We start from the raw sequence: 21,247 nt of genomic DNA on the forward strand, positions 1-21,247 counted from the left end.
TGGAATGAGCTGCCAGAGGAAGTGGTGGAGGCTGGTACAGTTGCAAAATTTAAAAAGCAGTTGGATGGATATGTGAATAGGAAGGGTTTGGAGGGACATGCTGGCAGGTGGGACTAGTTTGGTTTGGGCTATCTCATCGGCGTGGACAAGTTGGACCGAAGGGTCTGTCTCCGTGTTGAAAACCTCTATGACCCGACGAAGAAATGATTCCTCGTAAATGTTCTATCCCATAATCTGAGACTGTGTCCTCTGTATCGAGTGTGCCTGGCCTGGTTAGAGTTTAATAGGTTTGAAACTCGCTCTTAGAGGTGGCAAGCCTAACCATCGTAAACTCAGCAAGTGGAGAAGCTGGCAGCTGGGATTCACGTCCGTAACACGGAGAAAATATTTCACATTAAGTGAATGCTTTCCAAGACAGTTATCAAACAATATAAGAAGATATTGAGGAGAGGGTAACGAGCGCTGGATTTTAAGGAGCGTGGTAAAGGAAGGTGGATAGAGAGAAAGCGAGAGCTAGGTTTAGGGAGGGAATTCCAGAACTCTCAGGCCCCCACGATGCTGTCGCCATCGGCAACAAAATGCGTGGACTCTCAAGATGCCTGAATTAGGGAGCTCAGATTTTGGAGGATTGCTAACATGGGTCACGATTGGCCGAATGACCTCTCCCTGTTGCTAAAGCCTTTCCGATTCGACAGCTTGTCAGGGCAGCAGGGGGTGAGAGATAAATGGAGGGAAGGAGGCTGGGAGTGATTTTGGGCGCAGTTTTTAAGTTTGACAGTGGGTGGGAAAGCAGATTCGGGGGTGACGGTTACCAGAACGTGGCGAAGATTGACAATCCTGACTTAAACCCATCGAATGGGGAGTCAGGAGGTGAGCATTAGTTGGGATTTGGGATGCTTTAAGAGGAAAATTGAGAGAGTAATTGCTGGAAGATTGAGAGAGGGCACGATCGGAGGCTAGGAGTGAGAAAAATCTTCCTGAATGTAGCTGGTAGAAACATAGGGGTGGTCCACAGGTAATCAGTATAAGACAGTTGGGGAACCTACACATTGTAGCCTGGAGGTTATGGGTTTTTTTAAAAATTCATTCACAGGATGAGGGCATACCAGCAGGGCCAGCAATTATTGCGCATCCCTAATTGCCCCAGAGAGCAGTTTATAGTCACCCACATTGCTGTGGGTTTGCAGTCTCATGTAGTTCAGACCAGGTAAGGATTGCATGTTCCTTCCCTTAAGCAGATGGGTTTTCCCCTCCTCTCTGACCTGTCACCACTACCCCCACCTTTATCTACCTGTCGCACTCCCAGCTACCTTTCCCCAGCCCCACCCCTTTCCCATTTATCCCTCCACACTCCCCCTCCCACCTTGTCCCACAAGCCTCATTGCTGACGAAGGGCTTTTGCCCAAAACATCGATTCTCCTGCTCCTCGGATGCTGCCTTACCGGCCGTGCTTTCCTAACACAACACTCTCGACTCCGATCTCCAGCGTCACCTTCCCCGACGATTGACGGTGGATTGACGGTCTTCACTAGACTCTTAATTTCATATTTTTATCGAATTCAAATTCCACGATCTGACTTGGCGGGATCCGAACCCAGGACATGACCCGTGTCTCTGGATTGACAGTCCAACAATAATATCATCAGGCTGTCAACCCCCCCCGCCCCCACACCGCCACCTTAAAGGGGTGGGACGGCAGAGAGACTAACTTTCTTCACATGACCCGGCCGATCTTGAATCAGCCATCTTGCCTCTGGCATAGGAGGGATTTCACCAGTCAATACTCAATCTTTCCTCACTTTGTGAATGCACTTTGCTCATCCGTCAAGTCTCAGAGTGGCACTTGAACCCATGGCTTCTGGCTCAGAGGCAGGGACGCTACCCATTGCACCTTGCAATCCTATGCCAAGTTGGTCACTAATAGACCCAGTCAGTGCAGAGTCATACAGCATGGAAACAGACTCTTCGGTCCAAATTGTCCACATTGAGCAGACCTCCCAACCTAACCGAGTCAGCGCGATGCCCCTGCTCCTCGGATACTGCCTGAGCTGCTGTGCTTTTCCAGCTCGCCAGCCTTTTCAACTCGAGTCCCGTTTGCCAACATTTGGCCCATATCCCCCCAAACCCTTCCTAATCATATACCCATCCAGATGCCTTTTAAATGTTGTCATTGTACCAGCCTCGATCAACTCCTCTACCATTTCGTTTCATTCAGTCACCACCCTCTGTGTGAAAAAGTTACACCTCAAGTCCTTTTTAAAATTTTCTCCTCTCACTTTGAAGTTGTGCCCTTAATTTTGGGCTCCCCCACCCTAGGAAAAAGACCTCGGTTAGTCACCCTATCCATTGCTCCTCATGGTTTTATAAACCTCTAGAAGGTCACCCCTCAGCCTCCGACGCTCCAGGGAAAACAGCCGCAGCCTGTTCAGCCTCTCCCTGTAGCTCAAACCCTCCAACCGCGGCAACATCCTGGTAAATCTTTTCTGCACCTTCTCAAGTTTAATATCTTCGTATAGGAGAGGGACTAGAATTGAAGAAGGGGCTGAATCAATGTCCTGTACAGCTTCAATATGACATTCCAACTCCCATACTCAATTAGGTTAGATTAGATTCTCTACAGTGCGGAAACAGGCCCTTCAGTCCTACCAGTCTGCACCGACCCTCTGAAGAGTAACCCACCCAGACCCATTTCCCTCTGACTAACGCACCTAACACTATGGGGCAATTTAGCACGGCCAGTTCACCCTAACCTGCACATCTTTGGACTGTGGGAGGAAACCGGAGGAAACCCACGCAGACACGGGGAGAATGTGCAAACTTCACGCAGAGAGTCGCCCGAGGTTGGAATTGAACCCTGGACCTTGGTACTGCAAGGCAGCAGTGCTAACCCACTGAGCCACTGTGCCACCCTGGGCAAGTCTGCCCAGGGCCTTCTTCACCATCCTGTCGACCTACGACTCTACTTTCAAGGATGTTTGCACCTGTAACCTCCAGGTCTCTTTGTTCAGCGACGCTCCCCAGCAATTCAGGAGAAACCAGTTTACCCAGCGAGCCGTGAGAACGTGGAACTCACTCCAAACAGGGAGCGGCTGAGCTGAATGATGTGGATGTGTTGAAGGGGGTATTGGATAAGCACACGAAGGACAAAGAGATGGAACGAGATGGTGAAGGGTCGATTGGAGGAGACTCCTGTAAATGGGCCGAGTGGGGTATTTCTATGCTGTAAATGCTCTCTAATTAAGCCCGGGAATGGAGTAGAAAGACAGGAGGGTCTTGCTAAATCGTACAAGGCTGCAGTCAGTCCATAGCTGGAGTGCAGTGAACAGTTTTGGACCCCTTTATCTAAGGACAGATATATCGGCGTAGGCGGTATTCCAGAGAAGGTACACGACGTCGATCCTGGGTATGGACGGAATGTGATTGAATAGGTTAGGTCTGTACTCATTGGAGTTAAAAAGAATGAGAGAAGACTTTATTGAAACGTATAGGTTTCTGAGGGGGGTCTGATGGAGTCGATGCAGAGAGATTCCGGAACACACCAGATGGCCTCCTTCTTTAAAGACCACAATTTCCCCTCCCACGTGGTTGATGATGCCCTCCAGCGCATCTCATCCACTTCCTGCACCTTGAACCCCTCCCCCCCCTCCAACCGCAAAAAGGACTGGATGTCCCCGCCCCCAGGTCCTCACCTTCCATCCCACTAACCTCTATATATGTCTCACCGACATTTCCGCCACCTCCAAACGGACCCCACCACCAGGGATATATCTCCCTCCCCACCCCTTTCCACCTTCCGCAAAGACCGTTCCCTCCGTGACTACCTGGTCAGGTCCACGCCCCCCCCCCCACGACCCACCCTCCTGTCCTGGCACCTTCCCCTGCCACTGCAGGAACTGTAAAACCTGCGCCCACATCTCCTCCCTCACCTCCATCCAAGGCCCCAAAGGAGCCTTCCACATCCATCAAAGTTTTACCTGCACATCCACCAATATCATTTATTGTATCCATTGCTCCCAATGTGGCCTCCTCTACATTGGGGAGGCTGGGCGCCTCCTCACAGAGCGCTTTAGGGAACATCTCTGGGACACCCGCACCAATCAACCCCACCACCCCGTGGCCCAACATTTCAACTCCCCCTCCCACTCCGCCGAGGACGTGCAGGTCCTGGGCCTCCTCCACCGCCGCTCCCTCACCACCCGACGCCTGGAGGAAGAATGCCTCATCTTCTGCCTCGGAACCCTTCAACCCCAGGGCATCGCTGTAGACTTCACCAGTTTCCTCATTTCCCCTCTCCCTCCCTTACCCCAGTTCCAACCTTCCAGCTCAGCACTGTCCCCATGACCTGTCCTACCTGTCCATCTTCCTTCCCACCTATCCACTCCACCCTCCTCTTTGACCTATCACCTTTACCCCCAGCTCCATCCACCGAATGCACTCTCAGTTACCTTGCCCCCAGCCCCACGCCCTTCCCATTGATCTCTCCACCCCCCCAAGTCTCCCAGCCTCATTCCCAATGAAGGGCTTTTGCCCGCAACGTCGATTCTCCTGCTCCTCGGACGCTGCCTGACCTGCTGTGCTTTTCCAGCAACACACTCTCAACTCCCCTCGTGGGACAGTCCAGGGTCAAAGCGCATCATCTCAGAATAAGGGGTCACTCATTTTTTTTTTGTTAGTTTATTCGTTCTCAAGGACGTCACTAGCTAGGCCAGCATTTATTGCCCTAATGGCCCAGAGGGCGGGTAAGAGTCAACAGCATTGCTGTAGGCCAGACCAGGTAAGGATGGCAGATTTCCTTCCCCAAAGGGCATCGGTGAGCCAGATGGTTCCTGACAGTCGACAGTGACTTCATGATCATCATTCAATTCTTAGTTCCCAGATTAGTATTGAATTCAAGTTTACCATGGTGGGATTCGAACGCAGGTCCCCAGAACATTACATGGGTCTCTGGATTAATAGTTTATCAGTGACACCATCCCCTACCCTGGAGACAGAGACGAGGAGGAATTTTTCAGTCAGAGGTGAGTGAATACAAAGAACAAGGAAAATGTCCAGCCCAGCAACAGGCCCTTCGGCCCTCCAAGCCCGAGCCGATCCAAAAGTACTGTCGAAACCTGTCGGTCAATTCCTAAGCATCTGTTTCCCTCTGCTCCCCACCTACTCATGCATCTGTACAGTCACGAATCTACCGTGCCTGCCTCTACCAGCTCTGCTGGAAACACGTTCCAAACGCCCACCACCCTCTGTGTGAAGTACTTACCGCGTGTAACCCCCTTAAACTTTTCACCTCTCACCTTGAATGCGTGACCTCTCGTTATTGAACCCCTCACTCTGGGGGGAAAAAAACTTATCTCGATCCACCCTGTCCATACCCTGCATGATTTTGTAAACCTCAGTCAGGTTCCCCCCTCAATCTCCTTTTTTCTAACGAAAATAAACCTAACCTACTCGAGCCTGTAGAATTCTTTACCGCAGAGGACTGCCGAGTGTGGAGCCATGAGGCGGTATTCCAGGCTGTGAGAGTTTATTAATCGGGAAGGGAAATCGAGGGGAAAACTCAGGAAAGTGGAGCTGAGGATTGTCAGATCGGTCATGACTTCGAAGAACAGCAGAGCAGGACACAATGGGCTGAGTGGCCTACGTCTGCTCTCGAGGACTTAGGGTGTTACCAAAAAGTGGTCCCAGATCGGAGAGGGAAAGTCAATGAGAAGAAGGGGTATCGAAGATGCCATGGAGGACGGGAACGTTTGTCCTGCTTCAAGGGTGGCTAGTTAGTGTGACACGTTCGCGGTGGGAGGGCAGACCAAGGCTTGGGTGACCGTTGCTATGACCTCGCCGGTAATGATACACTATCTCTTCTCCAAACCTCATTGCAGGCTCTCCCGCTGAAGGTGTTGGTGACAAGGGCTGCTGGTCCGCTTGCCTACTCCCTGCTCGACAGGATAGCCAACGGAGAGGTGTTCGGGAATCAGCAGGTACACCACAACCAGCACAGGCCACTCGAGAGGATTTTAAAAAAATATAGAATCCCCATGGTGTGGAAACAGGCCCTTCGCCTCCACACCAACCCTCCAAAGAGTAACCCACCCAGACCCATTCCTCCACATTTCCCCTGACTAAGCACCTAACCTGCACATCCCTGGGCACTATGGGACAATTTAGCATGGCCAATCCACCCTAACCTGCACATCCCTGGAAACTATGGGACAATTTAGCACGGCCAGTCCACCCGAACCTGCGCATCCCTGGAAACTATGGGACAATTTAGCACGGCCAATCCACCCTAACCTGCACATCCCTGGGCACTATGGGACAATTTAGCACGGCCAATCCACCCTAACCTGCGCATCCCTGGGCACTATGGGACAATTTAGCACGGCCAATCCACCCTAACCTGCACATCCCTGGACACTATGGGACAATTTAGCACGGCCAATCCACCCTAACCTGCACATCCCTGGGCACTATGGGACAATTTAGCACGGCCAATCCACCCTAACCTGCACATCCCTGGACACGTTGGGACAATTTAGCACGGCCAATCCACCCTAACCTGCACATCCCTGGACACGTTGGGACAATTTAGCACGGCCAGTCTACCCTAACCTGCACACCTTTGGATTGTGGGAGGAAACCCCACACAGACACGGGGAGAACATGCAAACTCCGCACAGACAGTCACCCGAGACTGGAATCGAGCCCTGGTCCCTGGCGCTGTGAGGCTGCAGTGCTAACCACTGAGCCACCGCCCCAGATTCAGTGTGGGTGTGTGTGTGTGTGGGGAGCTGAGAGGAGATCTCATCAAGGTATTCCAAATCATGGTCAAGCTGATACACTGGACAGGGCAGGGCTCCTCCTTGTAAATGGTCAACAGGTTGAACGTTTTCTGTAGACCAATCAAAGCAAAGGTAAGAAGAAAATGTTTCGTCCACAGAGTATTTGGGGAAACCTTGCTAACCCTCAGTTGGGTTCTGGCAGGAATGTGGGCCAATCAGATCAGCCCTTGAATAGGGATGCAGCTTCGAAGGCCCGAGTCCCCTCATCTTGTTTTGGAGTTTGCCTGTTGGTTCTCCCCGGCTGAATGTCACACTTTTGTTTCTCTTGTAGCCGGTGTTTCTGGTTCTGATGGACTTCCCCTCAATGTTGGCTGTGCTGACCGGGGTCGCCATGGAGCTACAGGACTGTGCTTTCGTACTTCTCCAAGGTAACAAGACAAATGACCAGTGCTGAGATATCAAAACACGACGTGAAGGTATGGAAAATGATCTGTCTGTTCACTCATTATGTGTGGACAGTGCACAAACAGGTCACGAGGCACATTGGCTCAGAGCTGCAGGTTCGGCTCCACACGAGATTCCTCTCACGATCCGTCCCACCTCATTCCCGGGTCAGTACTGAGGGAGTGCCGCACTGTCGGAGGGTCAGTGCTGAGGGAGTGCCGCACTGTTCGAGGGTCAGTGCTGAGGGAGTGCCACACTGTCGGAGGGTCAGTGCTGAGGGAGTGCCGCACTGTCGGAGGGTCAGTGCTGAGGGAGTGCCGCACTGTTCGAGGGTCAGTGCTGAGGGAGCGCCGCACTGTTGGAGGGTCAGTACTGAGGGAGCGCCCCACTGTCGGAGGGTCAGAACTGAGGGAGTGCCGCACTGTCGAAGGGTCAGTACTGAGGGACCGCCCCACTGTCGGAGGGTCAGTACTGAGGGACCGCCCCACTGTCGGAGGGTCAGTACTGAGGGAGTGCTGCACTGTCGGAGGGTCAGTACTGAGGGAGGGCCACACTGTCGGAGGGTCAGTACTGAGGGAGTGCTGCACTGTCGGAGGGTCAGTACTGAGGGAGCACCGCACTGTTGGAGGGTCAGTGCTGAGGGAGCGCCGCACTGTTGGAGGGTCAGTACTGAGGGAGCGCCCCACTTTCGGAGGGTCAGTACTGAGGGAGCGCCCCACTGTCGGAGGGTCAGTATTGAGGGAGCGCCGCACTGTCGGAGGGTCAGTACTGAGGGAGCGCCGCACTGTCGGAGGGTCAGTGCTGAGGGAGCACCGCACTGTTGGAGGGTCAGTACTGATGGAGTGCCGCACTGTCGGAGGGTCAGTACTGAGGGAGTGCCGCACTGTCGGAGGGTCAGTACTGAGGGAGCACCGCACTGTCGGAGGATCAGTACTGAGGGAGCACCGCACTGTCGGAGGGTCAGTACTGAGGGAGTGCCGCACTGTCGGATGGTCAGTACTGAGGGAGTGCCACACTGTCGGAGGGTCAGTACTGAGGGAGCACCGCACTGTCGGAGGATCAGTACTGAGGGAGTGCCACACTGTCGGAGGGTCAGTACTGAGGGAGCACCGCACTGTCGGAGGATCAGTACTGAGGGAGCACCACACTGTCGGAGGGTCAGTACTGAGGGAGTGCCGCACTGTCGGAGGGTCAGTACTGAGGGAGTGCCGCACTGTCGGAGAGTCAGTGCTGAGGGAGTGCTGCACTGTCAGAGGGTCAGTGCTGAGGGAGTGCCGCACTGTCGGAGGGTCAGTACTGAGGGAGTGCCGCACTGTCGGAGGGTCAGTGCTGAGGGAGTGCCGGACTGTCGGAGGGTCAGTACTGAGGGAGTGCAGCACTGTTGGAGGGTCAGTACTGAGGGAGTGCCGCACTGTCGGAGGGTCAGTACTGAGGGAGTGCCGCACTGTCGGAGGGTCAGTACTGAGGGAGTGCCGCACTGTCAGAGGGTCAGTACTGAGGGAGTGCCGCACTGTCGGAGGGTCAGTACTGAGGGAGCACCGCACTGTCGGAGGATCAGTACTGAGGGAGCACCACACTGTCGGATGGTCAGTACTGAGGGAGCGCCACACTGTCGGAGGGTCAGTACTGAGGGAGCACCGCACTGTCGGAGGATCAGTACTGAGGGAGCACCGCACTGTCGGAGGATCAGTACTGAGGGAGCACCACACTGTCAGAGGGTCAGTACTGAGGGAGTGCCGCACTGTCGGAGGGTCAGTACTGAGGGAGTGCCGCACTGTCGGAGAGTCAGTGCTGAGGGAGTGCTGCACTGTGGGAGGGTCAGTGCTGAGGGAGTGCCGCACTGTCGGAGAGTCAGTACTGAGGGAGTGCTGCACTGTCGGAGGGTCAGTGCTGAGGGAGTGCCGCACTGTCGGAGAGTCAGTACTGAGGGAGTGCTGCACTGTCGGAGGGTCAGTACTGAGGGAGTGCTGCACTGTCGGAGGGTCAGTGCTGAGGGAGTGCCGCACTGTCGGAGAGTCAGTACTGAGGGAGTGCTGCACTGTCGGAGGGTCAGTACTGTGGGAGGGCTGCACTGTCAGAGGGTCAGTGCTGAGGGAGTGCCGCACTGTCGGAGGGTCAGTGCTGAGGGAGTGCCGCACTGTCGGAGAGTCAGTGCTGAGGGAGTGCCACACTGTCGGAGGGTCAGTACTGAGGGAGTGCCGCACTGTCGGAGAGTCAGTGCTGAGGGAGTGCCGCACTGTCAGAGGTGTTGGTTTTGTGTGTGAAGTTAAACCCAGACCTTGCTTGTTGTTGAGTGGGTGTAACAGATTACAAGGCTGACTTTGAAAGCAGAGCAGGCATGTTTTTCCTGTGACTCGCACGAGTCATCTTTTTCGCAATACTTCAGCACCTTGCAAAGAAAAATGCCCTGCAGATACTGGAGAACTGAAAATAGAAACTTTCAGGTCAGGCAAGATCTGTGGAGAGAAAAATGCAGGATGATCGTCTTGAGTCGTGTTTCCCCTGTTCAGGACTGTGGGATAGACTATTGCCAAGTATTTGGAATGGGTTGGAATACAGAGTTTAGGAAAGAAGCCATCAACTGGCAGACTGTGCCATTGTATCGACGTTGCCACTGCAGTTGTCCCGACGCAGCAAGAGATTGAGTATCTGGGTCCACCCTGCAGCAGAGAACAGAAGCTTCGAGATCAAAGTGGGTAGCCACAAAGGAACGGGGGTATCTCAGACGACTTTGTCATTTCTGAAGATTGACAGAGGGTCACCAGACTCCCTGCAGAGATGCTGCCAGATCAGGTGGCACGGCGCCATGGACCCGGGTTCAATACCAGCCTTGGGCAACTGTCTGTGTGGAGGTGGACATACTCTCCCCTTGTCTGCGTGGATTTCCTCCGGGTGATCTGGTTTCCTCCCACAGTCCAAAGATGGGCAGGTTAGGGTGGATTGGCCATGCTAAATTGTCCCATAGTGCCCAGGGATGTGCAGGTTAGGGTGGATTGGCCGTGCTAAATTGTCCCATAGTGCCCAGGGATGTGCAGGTTAGGGTGGATTGGCCGTGCTAAATTGTCCCATAGTGCCCAGGGATGTGCAGGTTAGGGTGGATTGGCCGTGCTAAATTGACCCATAGTGCCCAGGGATGTGCAGGTTAGGGTGGATTGGCCGTGCTAAATTGTCCCATAGTGCCCAAGGATGTGTAGGTTAGGGTGGATTGGCCGTGCTAAATTGTTCCATCGTGTCCAAGGATGTGTAGGTTAGGGTGGATTGGCCGTGCTAAATTGTCCCATAGTGCCCAAGGATGTGTAGGTTAGGGTGGATTGGCTGTGCTAAATTGTCCCATAGTGCCCAGGGATGTGCAGGTTAGGGTGGATTGGCCGTGCTAAATTGTTCCATCGTGTCCAAGGATGTGCAGGTTAGGGTGGATTGGCCGTGCTAAATTGCCCCATAGTGCCCAGGGATGTGCAGGTTAGGGTGGATTGGCCGTGCTAAATTGTCCCATAGTGTCCAGGGATGTGCAGGTCAGGGTGGATTGGCCGTGCTAAATTGTCCCATAGTGCCCAGGGATGTGCAGGTTAGGGTGGATTGGCCGTGCTAAATTGACCCATAGTGCCCAGGGATGTGCAGGTTAGGGTGGATTGGCCATGCTAAATTGTCCCATAGTGCCCAGGGATGTGCAGGTTAGGGTGGATTGGCCGTGCTAAATTGTTCCATCGTGTCCAAGGATGTGCAGGTTAGGGTGGATTGGCCGTGCTAAATTCTCCCATAGTGTCCAGGGATGTGCAGGTTAGGGTGGATTGGCCGTGCTAAATTGTCCCACAGTGTCCAGGGATGTGCAGGTTAGGGTGGATTGGCCGTGCTAAATTCTCCCATAGTGCCCAGGGATGGGCAGGTTAGGGTGGATTGGCCGTGCTAAATTGTCCCATAGTGCCCGGGGATGTGCAGGTTAGGGTGGATTGGCCGTGCTAAATTCTCCCATAGTGTCCAGGGATGTGCAGGTTAGGGTGGATTGGCCGTGCTAAATTGTCCCATAGTGTCCAGGGATGTGCAGGTTAGGGTGGATTGGCCGTGCTAAATTCTCCCATAGTGCCCAGGGATGGGCAGGTTAGGGTGGATTGGCCGTGCTAAATTGCCCCATAGTGCCCAGGGATGTGCAGGTTAGGGTGGATTGGCCATGCTAAATTGCCCCATAGTGCCCAGGGATGTGCAGGTTAGGGTGGATTGGCCGTGCTAAATTGCCCCATAGTGCCCAGGGATGTGCAGGTTAGGGTGGATTGGCCGTGCTAAATTGACCCATAGTGCCCAGGGATGTGCAGGTTAGGGTGGATTGGCCGTGCTAAATTGTCCCATAGTGCCCAGGGATGTGCAGGTTAGGGTGGATTGGCCGTGCTAAATTGTTCCATCGTGTCCAAGGATGTGCAGGTTAGGGTGGATTGGCCGTGCTAAATTGTTCCATCGTGTCCAAGGATGTGCAGGTTAGGGTGGATTGGCCATGCTAAATTGTCCCATAGTGCCCAGGGATGTGCAGGTTAGGGTGGATTGGCCGTGCTAAATTGTCCCATAGTGCCCAGGGATGTGCAGGTTAGGGTGGATTGGCCGTGCTAAATTGTTCCATCGTGTCCAGGGATGTGCAGGTTAGGGTAGATTGGCCGTGCTAAATTGTCCCATAGTGCCCAGGGATGTGTAGGTTAGGGTGGATTGGCCATGCTAAATTGTCCCATAGTGCCCAGTGATGTGCAGGTTAGGGTGGATTGGCCATGCTAAGTTGTCCCATAGTGTCCAAGGATGTGCAGGTTAGGGTGGATTGGCCATGCTAAATTGTCCCATAGTGCCCAGGGATGTGCAGGTTAGCGTGGATTGGCCGCACTAAATTGTCCCATAGTGTCCAGGGATGCGCAGGTTAGGGTGGATTGGCCGTGCTAAATTGTCCCATAGTGCCCAGGGATGTGCAGGTTAGGGTGGATTGGCCGTGCTAAATTGTCCCATAGTGCCCAGGGATGTGCAGGTTAGGGTGGATTGGCCGTGCTAAATTGTCCCATAGTGCCCAGGGATGTGCAGGTTAGGGTGGATTGGCCGTGCTAAATTGTTCCATCGTGTCCAAGGATGTGCAGGTTAGGGTGGATTGGCCATTCTAAATTGTCCCATAGTGCCCAGGGATGTGCAGGTTAGGGTGGATTGGCCGTGCTAAATTGTTCCATCGTGTCCAAGGATGTGCAGGTTAGGGTGGATTGGCCGTGCTAAATTGTCCTATAGTGCCCAGGGATGTGCAGGTTAGGGTGGATTGGCCGTGCTAAATTGTCCCATAGTGCCCAGGGATGTGCAGGTTAGGGTGGATTGGCCGTGCTAAATTGTCCTATAGTGCCCAGGGATGTGCAGGTTAGGGTGGATTGGCCGTGCTAAATTGTCCCATAGTGCCCAGGGATGTGTAGGTTAGGGTGGATTGGCCGTGCTAAATTGTCCCATAGTGCCCAGGGATGTGTAGGTTAGGGTGGATTGGCCGTGCTAAATTGTCCCATAGTGCCCAGGGATGTGCAGGTTAGGGTGGATTGGCCGTGCTAAATTGTCCCATAGTGCCCAGGGATGTGTAGGTTAGGGTGGATTGGCCGTGCTAAATTGTCCCATAGTGCCCAGGGATGTGCAGGTTAGGGTGGATTGGCCGTGCTAAATTGTCCCATAGTGCCCAGGGATGTGCAGGTTAGGGTGGATTGGCCGTGCTAAATTGTCCCATAGTGTCCAGGGAGGTGCAGGTTAGGGTGGATTGGCCGTGCTAAATTGTCCCATAGTGCCCAGGGATGTGCAGGTTAGGGTGGATTGGCCATGCTAAATTGTCCCATAGTGCCCAGGGAAATGCAGAGGTCCAGGGATAGAGTAGGGGAGTGGGTAGGATGATCTTCAGAGGGTCTTTGCGGAACCGTGGGGACAGCTGGCCTGCTACGACTCTAGGGGTCTCTATACGACCTGCTGAGGTTCTCCAGCCCTCTCCGTTTGTGTTTCATTCATGTCTCGCTGTTTGTTGGTTCTGGTGGTGGGCAAATCAAACCTGACTAGCCCGGGGCCTGTTTCCTGCAGGTGTGACAGTGACAGACCGTGCCGAGGTGGCCTTTATGGATGTGGATGTTGCGATTCTGCTTGGAGCAACTCCCAGGGCAAAGGACATGGAGTGGGACGACCAATTCAAGTGTAATGTTCGAATATTCAGATCCCAGGGGAAGGCCTTAGACACCTATGCCAAGAAGACTGTCAAGGTAAAGATTAGAAATTCCTCACAGTTTATCAGTATCAATTCATAGCCACCCCCTTCCTCACTAAGCTGCAGATGACTGGGTTGCAGCATGACGTGTTGAAGTATTTAATTGTCAGTGAGGGGTGTCACCCAGGCCAGCCCAACCCTGTGGCTGCTGGACTGTGGTGTCAGCCTTGGCTTAATCGTACAGCGCTCTCATCTATTGGAACAGCTGTTTGTGGGATGGAGTGCCGCACTGTCGGAGAGTCAGTGCTGAGGGAGTGGAGCACTGTCGCAGGGTCAGTGCTGAGGGAGTGCCGCACTGTCGGAGGGTCAGTACTGAGGGAGTGCCGCACTGTCGGAGGGTCAGTACTGAGGGAGCGCCGCACTGTCGGAGGGTCAGTGCTGAGGGAGTGCCGCACTGTCGGAGGGTCAGTGCTGAGGGAGTGCTGCACTGTCGGAGGGTCAGTGCTGAGGGAGTGCCGCACTGTCGGAGGGTCAGTACTGAGGGAGTGCCGCACTGTCGGAGGGTCAGTACTGAGGGAGTGCCGCACTGTCGGAGGGTCAGTACTGAGGGAGTGCTGCACTGTCGGAGGGTCAGTACTGAGGGAGTGCGGCACTGTCGGAGGGTCAGTACTGAGGGAGTGCCGCACTGTCGGAGGGTCAGTACTGAGGGAGCGCCGCACTGTCAGTGGGCCAGTACTGAGAGACCACCAATCCTTACCAAACACCTTCTTCACTGTCCACTGGTAGTGATCCCACAGCACAGGAAAAAGGCTGTTCAGCCCGTCATACCCCTGCTGGCCAAAAACGAGGAGCTAACTGTTTGAATCCTGGTCAGTCTAGCTGGGTCAGGTGGAACCTCTCCAACAGTTCTGGCAGGACAGTGCAGCCTGTTTGTCCAAGAGAGCCCATCACCCAAGCTGCCCCCCTCTCTCTCTCGTTGCTGCAGGTGCTGGTGGTGGGCAGCCCAGCCAACACCAACTGCCTCATCGCCATGACGTCAGCCCCCTCCATCCCACCGGAGAACTTCTCCTGCCTGACGCGGCTGAGTCAGAACCGAGCTCAGTCCCGGGTACGTACCATCGGGAGAGGGGGCTCACATGAAGAGCCTTTTCCTGTTTCCTTTTTTTTCCCTCCCTTCCCCCCCCCCCCCCCCCCCCCAACCCTCTGACCCCGGGGCCACGCCAACCCTGACACCTAAACATGAACAAGCTCACGCCTGCACATGCTCCCAGCTCGGGGGATGGGCAGAGACCGAGACCGCCTCGGAGGTCATTAGGGACAGTCGTATCCAAAGCCCAGACGAAGAGATCGCTCTGCAGAAAGGTTAAAAGAGGACGGAGAGAGGGTGGGAGAGAGGGAAGTGGTGGAGAGATAGAGGGAGAGAGAGAGAGAGAGTGTTGGGGGAGGGATTTGAGAGAGAGGGAGAGGCAAAGGGCAAGAGAGAGGAAAGGGGGAAGTGAGAGGGAGGATGAGGGAGAAAGATGGACAGGGAGGGAGGGGGAGGAGTGGGGAGGGAAGGGAGGGTGAAGGAGAGAGAGAGAGAGAGGAGGGTCAGGGGGGAGACACAAAGTTGGGGGGAGTTGTGGGGGGAGAGAGAGAGAGGGAGGAGTAGAGGGACGGGGGAGAGGGAGGAGAGACTGATGGGGGGGGGCGGGAGGAGGTGGGAGGGGAAGGGAGAGGAGAGGGAGTGGGAGGGAGGAGGGACAGGGGTTGTGAGAGACAGAGGGAGGGAGGAGAGAGGGAGAGGGAGAGATGAAAGAGAGATGGAGGAAGAGGGAGGGGCAAGAGAGAGATGGAGGAGGAACAAGGGAGGGTGGGGAGGGAGAGAGGGATGGGGACGTTTCGAAGGGGAATTCCAGAGCTTGAGGGCTCAGGGAGTCGGAGCGATAGGAATCAGGCTGCTCAAGAGACTGGGAGCATGGAGGTCTTGGTGGAGGTGGGTTTGTGGTTTGTAGGGATCGAGGAGGTCCAGTGACTGGGAGGGGGTGGAGGCTAAGATTGTGCTGTTGGTGTACTGTGGGGTGTGTTCTTCAGATTCCTGAAGAAGGGCTCATGCCCGAAACGTCGATTCTCGTGCTCCTTGGCTGCTGCCTGACCTGCTGCGCTTTTCCAGCAACACATTTTTCAGCTCTGATCTCCAGCATCTGCAGGCCTCACTTTCTCCTGTGGGGCGTATTACACAATTAGAGAGAGGGCGCGAGCTATCAGAGGGAAGGATTTCTCAGGGGGTTCTGAAGATAGGGAAGTATTGAGGTCTCGTGTGTCCACAGGGTTTGCTGCGGGTTACAGAGATAGCATGTGGCTGTGATGTTGGGGGGTTGTGGGAGGGCTGGCGGAAGCTCTGAGAGATAGGAAGGATGTTTGGCAGGTTGCAGGGTTCGGGCATTGTCGGTGGAAGCCTGTAAAATTCCAGGGGGATGTTCTGAGAGCTGGGGGGTTGGGGGGGGGGGGGGGAGGGGGGGTGGGTCTCATGGAGAGGGAAGAGGACGCGTGACATCCAGGGTTGGAGAAGGTGACAAAGATAAGGGAGTGCGGGATCCGGCTGATCGTAGGGCTACGAGGGGCTGAGGGATGCTGGTGAGATCTCAGGGTCTCAGTGAAAGCGCCAGTGGTGACATTATCACAGGCGGGGATTTCCTTAGTCAGAGCAGCTTACAAAGAAAGGATGGTAGGGGAGGCACAGGGCAGATCAGGTCAGATATATGCCTGGAGGGTTGGCGAGGGTTTGAGATCTCCAGGAGGCTGATCGGGGGTGGTGAGGATTGGGGTGGGAGGTGGAGTTTTGGTTGCATCAGCCTCAGCTCCCCCACCCCCCCCAGCTCCGGGTTCATACGCTGACCGTATTGTCTCACTCCCCGGTTGCAGCTGGCCCTTACCCTGGGGGTGGGCGCAGGAACCGTGCGCAATGTGATCGTCTGGGGCGCACCTTCCGGCACGCAGCTCCCCGACATCGAGCATGCCTCGGTCACGTGTGACTCCCGCCCGGCTGGGCTGCACCAGGCCCTGAGGGGCGCCGACAGGCTGGTGAGTGATGTTTCCTTCCCCAGTTCATGGCGCCGGATGCCTCCCTCGATAACTGACCTGCGAAGAGTCGGAGAATCCCTACAGTGGGAAACCAGGCCCTACAAGCCAACAACTCCACACTGACCCTCCGAAGAGGAACCCACCCAAACCCATCCCCCCTACCCTCCGAGCCTATATTTATCTGTGATTAATGCACCAAACCTACACATCCCTGGGCACTATGGGACAATTTAGCACGGCCAATCCACCCTAACCTGCACATCCCTGGACACTACGGGACAATTTAGCACGGCCAATCCACCCTAACCTGCACATCCCTGGGCACTATGGGACAATTTAGCACGGCCAATCCACCCTAACCTGCACATCCCTGGACACTACGGGACAATTTAGCACGGCCAATCCAACCTAACCTGCACATCCCTGGGCACTATGGGACAATTCAGCACGGCCAATCCACCCTAACCTGCACACCTTTGGACTGTGGGAGGAAACCGGAGCACCCGGAGGAAACCCCACACAGACACAGGGGGAGAAAATGCAAACTCCACCCAGACAGTCACCCAAAGGTGGAATCGAACCTGGGTCCCTGGTGCCATGAGGCAGCAGTGCTAACCACTGAGCCACCGTGCCGCCTCTCTGTCTATCTGTCACTCTCTCTTTCATTCTCCCTCCTCAGGCATTCCAGCAGCAAAGGGAAACTGCGGTATGGACAGGCTGTACTATGTCGGTCGCCAGTGCCATCTGTGACCACCTGCGGGCGCTGTGGTCTGGAACACCTGAGGTAAGTTGGGTAGAGAGGGATGATGTTGATGGTATAGAGGAAGGGGTGGGGGTAAGGGGGAATCAGAGACCAGTAGATGTGATGACCAATGACATCCTCCCTTGGATTGACATTGCGTGCAATCAGAGTCGAAGAGGGTGTTGCTGGAAAAGCACAGCCAGTCAGGCGGCATCCAAGGAGCAGGCGAGTCGGCGTTTCGGGCATAAGCCCTTCATCAGGAATGAGGCTTCTGGGCCAGTGGCGACTCTGGATTCATCGATGTGCCCTCCAAGGCCTGAGCTCGTCCCCCTCACTTTCCCCGTCTCCTGAAGTTTCAAAACACACGTGCAGCAAGGCTCAAGAGGGCCAAAGGGGTGACGGTGGGGTCGGGGTGTGTGGGTGTCTGATGGATGGGGGGATGGGGGGATGGGGGGGTGGGGGGGGCAAGGTCTGCTGACTCGACATTCCATGTAAGAGCATCGCTGTAATCTTGGTCAACTACAGGAGGGCGCAGTAGGGAGAGGGGAATGGTCGGAGCACAATATGTGGGGTCAGTGATGCCACCAACGATGGGATTTGGGTAACATGAGTAGTGGTAATACCGACCTATGTACGGGGAATTTCAGTGGCCATCTGCTGGCATCCACCCTGTGATCTGAGAAGCAGGAGGTGCTCCTCATAAATAATTGCGCCTCTTACAGCAGCCAACACTATGTGCCAATGCTAGCGCATCACTGGCCCATACTGATTCGCTATTGGCCCACATTCACTTGTGTGCCATACATACTGATTATGCATCCACACCTGCTCACTACGTGCACACACTTGTTCACCACTGGTACACACTCACTCATCTTGGCCCATGTTCTGTCAGTAATTGCTCATTCTCACCCACTTCGGCCCACACCCATTCCCTGTTGACCCACACTCTCTCCCTGGATTAGTGGTGCTGGAAGAGCACAGCAGTTCAGGCAGCATCCGAGGAGCTTTGAAATCGACATTTTGGGCAAAAGCCCACCTCTCTTCCCGTTGACCCACACTCTCTCCCTGTTGACCCAAACTGTCTCTGTTGACCCACACTCCCTGTTAACCCACTATCACTCTCTGTTGACCCACACTATCTCCCTGTTGACCCACACTATCTCCCTGTTGACCCACACTCTCTCCCTGTTAACCCACTATCACTCCCTGTTGACCCACATTCACTCCCTGTTGACCCACACTCATTCTCTGTTGACCCACATTCATTCTCTGTTGAGCCACACTCTCTCCCTGTTGACCCACACTCTCTCCCCTGTTGACCCACACGCACTCCCTGTTAACCCACTCACTCTCTGTTGACCCATACTCACTCCCTGTTGATTCTCACACTCTCTGTTGACCAACACTCATTCCCTGTTGACCCACACACACTACCTGTTGACCCACACTCACTACCTGTTGACCCACACTCACTCCCTGTTGACCCACACGCACTCTCTGTTGACCCACACGCACTCCCTGTTGATTCTCACACTCTCTGTTGACCAACACTCATTCCCTGTTGACCCACACTCACTCCCTGTTAACCCACACTCACTCTCTGTTGACCCACACTCATTCCCTGTTGACCCACTTATTCCCTTTTGACCCACACTCACTCCCTTTTGACCCACACACACTGTCTGTTAACCCACACTATCTCTGTTGACCCACACTCACTCTCTGTTGACCCACACTCTCTCTGTGTGGACCCACACGCACTCCTTGTTGACTCTCACTCTCTGTTCACCCACACTCATTCCCTGATGACCCACACTCATTCCCTGTTGACCCACACTCACTCTCTGTTGACCCACACGTACTCCCTGTTGACCCACACACACTCTCTGTTGACCCATACTCACTCCCTGTTGACCCACACTATCTGCCTGTTGACCCACACTGCCTGTTAACCCACACTCACTCCCTGTTGACCCATGCACACTCTCTTTTGACTCGCACTCTCTCTGTTGACCCACACGCACTCCCTGTTGACTCACACTCTCCCTGTTGACGCACACCCACTCCATGTTGACGCACACTCACTCCCTGTTGACCCACACTCAGTCCCTGTTGACCCACACTCACTCACTATTGACCAACACTCACTCACTGTTCACCCACACTCATTCCCTGTTGACTCATACTCATTCCCTGTTGACCCACATTCATTCTCTGTTGACCCACACTCACTCTCTATTGATCCATACTCATTCCCTGTTGACTCACACTCTCTCTGTTGACCCACACTCACTCCGTGTTGACCCACACTCCCTGTTGACCAATACTCACTCCCTGTTGACCCACACACACTCCCTGTTGACCCACACTCTGTCTGTGTTGACCAACACTCACACTCTGTTGACCCACACTTTCTGTGTTGACCCACACTCACTCCCTGTTCACCAACCCTCACTCCCTGTTGACTCACACTCTCTCTGTTGACCCACAGTCATTCCCTGTTGACCCACACTCACTCCGTGTTGACCCACACTCTCTCTGTGTTGACCAACACTCACTCCCTGTTGACCCACACACACTCCCTGTTGACCCACACTCTCTCCCTGTTGAACCACACTCTCTCCCTGTTGAACCACACACTCTCTGTTGACCCACACTTTCTGTGTTGATGACCCACACTCACTCCCTGTTCATCAACCCTCACTCCCTGTTGACTCACACTCTCTCTGTTGACCCACAGTCATTCCCTGTTGACCCACACTTACTCTCTGTTGACCCACACTCACTTCCTGTTGCCTCACACTCTCTCTGTTGACCCACACTCATTCCCTGTTAACCCACACTCTCTCCCTGTTGACTCACACTCACTCTCTGTTGACCCACACTTTCTGTGTTGACCAACACTCACTCCCTGTTGATCCACACTCACTCCCTGTTGACCCACACTCACTCCCTGTTCACCAACCCTCACTCCCTGTTGACTCACACTCTCTCTGTTGACCCACAGTCATTCCCTGTTGACCCACACTCCCTGTTGACCAATACTCACTCCCTGTTGACCCACACACACTCCCTGTTGACCCACACTCTGTCTGTGTTGACCAACACTCACTCTCTGTTGACCCACACTTTCTGTGTTGATGACCCACACTCACTCCCTGTTCACCAACCCTCACTCCCTGTTGACTCACACTCTCTCTGTTGACCCACAGTCATTCCCTGTTGACCCACACTTACTCTCTGTTGACCCACACTCACTTCCTGTTGCCTCACACTCTCTCTGTTGACCCACACTCATTCCCTGTTAACCCACACTCTCTCCCTGTTGACTCACACTCACTCTCTGTTGACCCACACTTTCTGTGTTGACCCACACTCACTCCCTGTTGATCCACACTCACTCCCTGTTGATCCACCCTCCCTCCCTGTTGACCTACACTCACTCTCTGTTGACCTACACTCACTCCCTGTTGACCCACACACACTCCCTGTTGACCCACACTCTCTCCCTGTTGACCCACACTCTCTCCCTGTTGAACCACACTCACTCTCTGTTGACCCACACTTTCTGTGTTGACCCACACTCACTCCCTGTTCACCAACCCTCACTCCCTGTTGCCTCACACTCTCTCTGTTGACCCACACTCATTCCCTGTTAACCCACTCTCTCCCTGTTGACTCACACTCCCTCTCTGTTGACCCACACTTTCTGTGTTGACCCACATGCACTCCCTGTTGACTCACACTCTCCCTGTTGACGCACACCCACTCCCTGTTGACGCACACCCCCTCCCTGTTGACCCACACTGTCTCTGTTGACACACACTCATTCCCTGTTGACCCACACTCACTCTCTGTTAACATACACTCACTCCCTGTTGACCCACACACATTCCCTGTTGACCCACACTCACTCTCTGTTGACCCACACTCATTCCCTGTTGACCAACACTCACTGTGTTGACCAACACTCACTGTGTTGACCCACACTCACTCCCTGTTGACTCACAATCTCTCTGTTGACCCACACTCATTCCCTGT

General features: G+C 54.3%; 1 protein-coding gene across 7 annotated transcripts in view; it reads left to right on the forward strand.

The window, feature by feature from the left end:
• Positions 1-21,247, forward strand: part of LOC140457028 (malate dehydrogenase, cytoplasmic-like) — a 37,515-nt gene that overhangs the window by 1,448 nt on the left and 14,820 nt on the right. For 2 of the 7 annotated variants that reach the window (XM_072550940.1, XM_072550938.1), the window contains exons 2-7: positions 5,874-5,972; positions 7,105-7,201; positions 13,278-13,453; positions 14,384-14,506; positions 16,303-16,461; positions 17,141-17,245. In XM_072550940.1, the coding sequence (XP_072407041.1) occupies positions 5,874-5,972; positions 7,105-7,201; positions 13,278-13,453; positions 14,384-14,506; positions 16,303-16,461; positions 17,141-17,245 (759 nt within the window). Of the gene's footprint in view, positions 1-3,046; positions 3,192-4,798; positions 5,019-5,873; positions 5,973-7,104; positions 7,202-13,277; positions 13,454-14,383; positions 14,507-16,302; positions 16,462-17,140; positions 17,246-21,247 lie in introns of those variants that run through there. The other 5 variants (XM_072550937.1, XM_072550944.1, XM_072550941.1 and 2 more) reach the window with 5 other exon arrangements.

This window comes from Chiloscyllium punctatum, chromosome 31 (genome assembly GCF_047496795.1).
Source record: "Chiloscyllium punctatum isolate Juve2018m chromosome 31, sChiPun1.3, whole genome shotgun sequence".
Classification (NCBI taxonomy): Eukaryota; Metazoa; Chordata; class Chondrichthyes; order Orectolobiformes; family Hemiscylliidae; genus Chiloscyllium; species Chiloscyllium punctatum.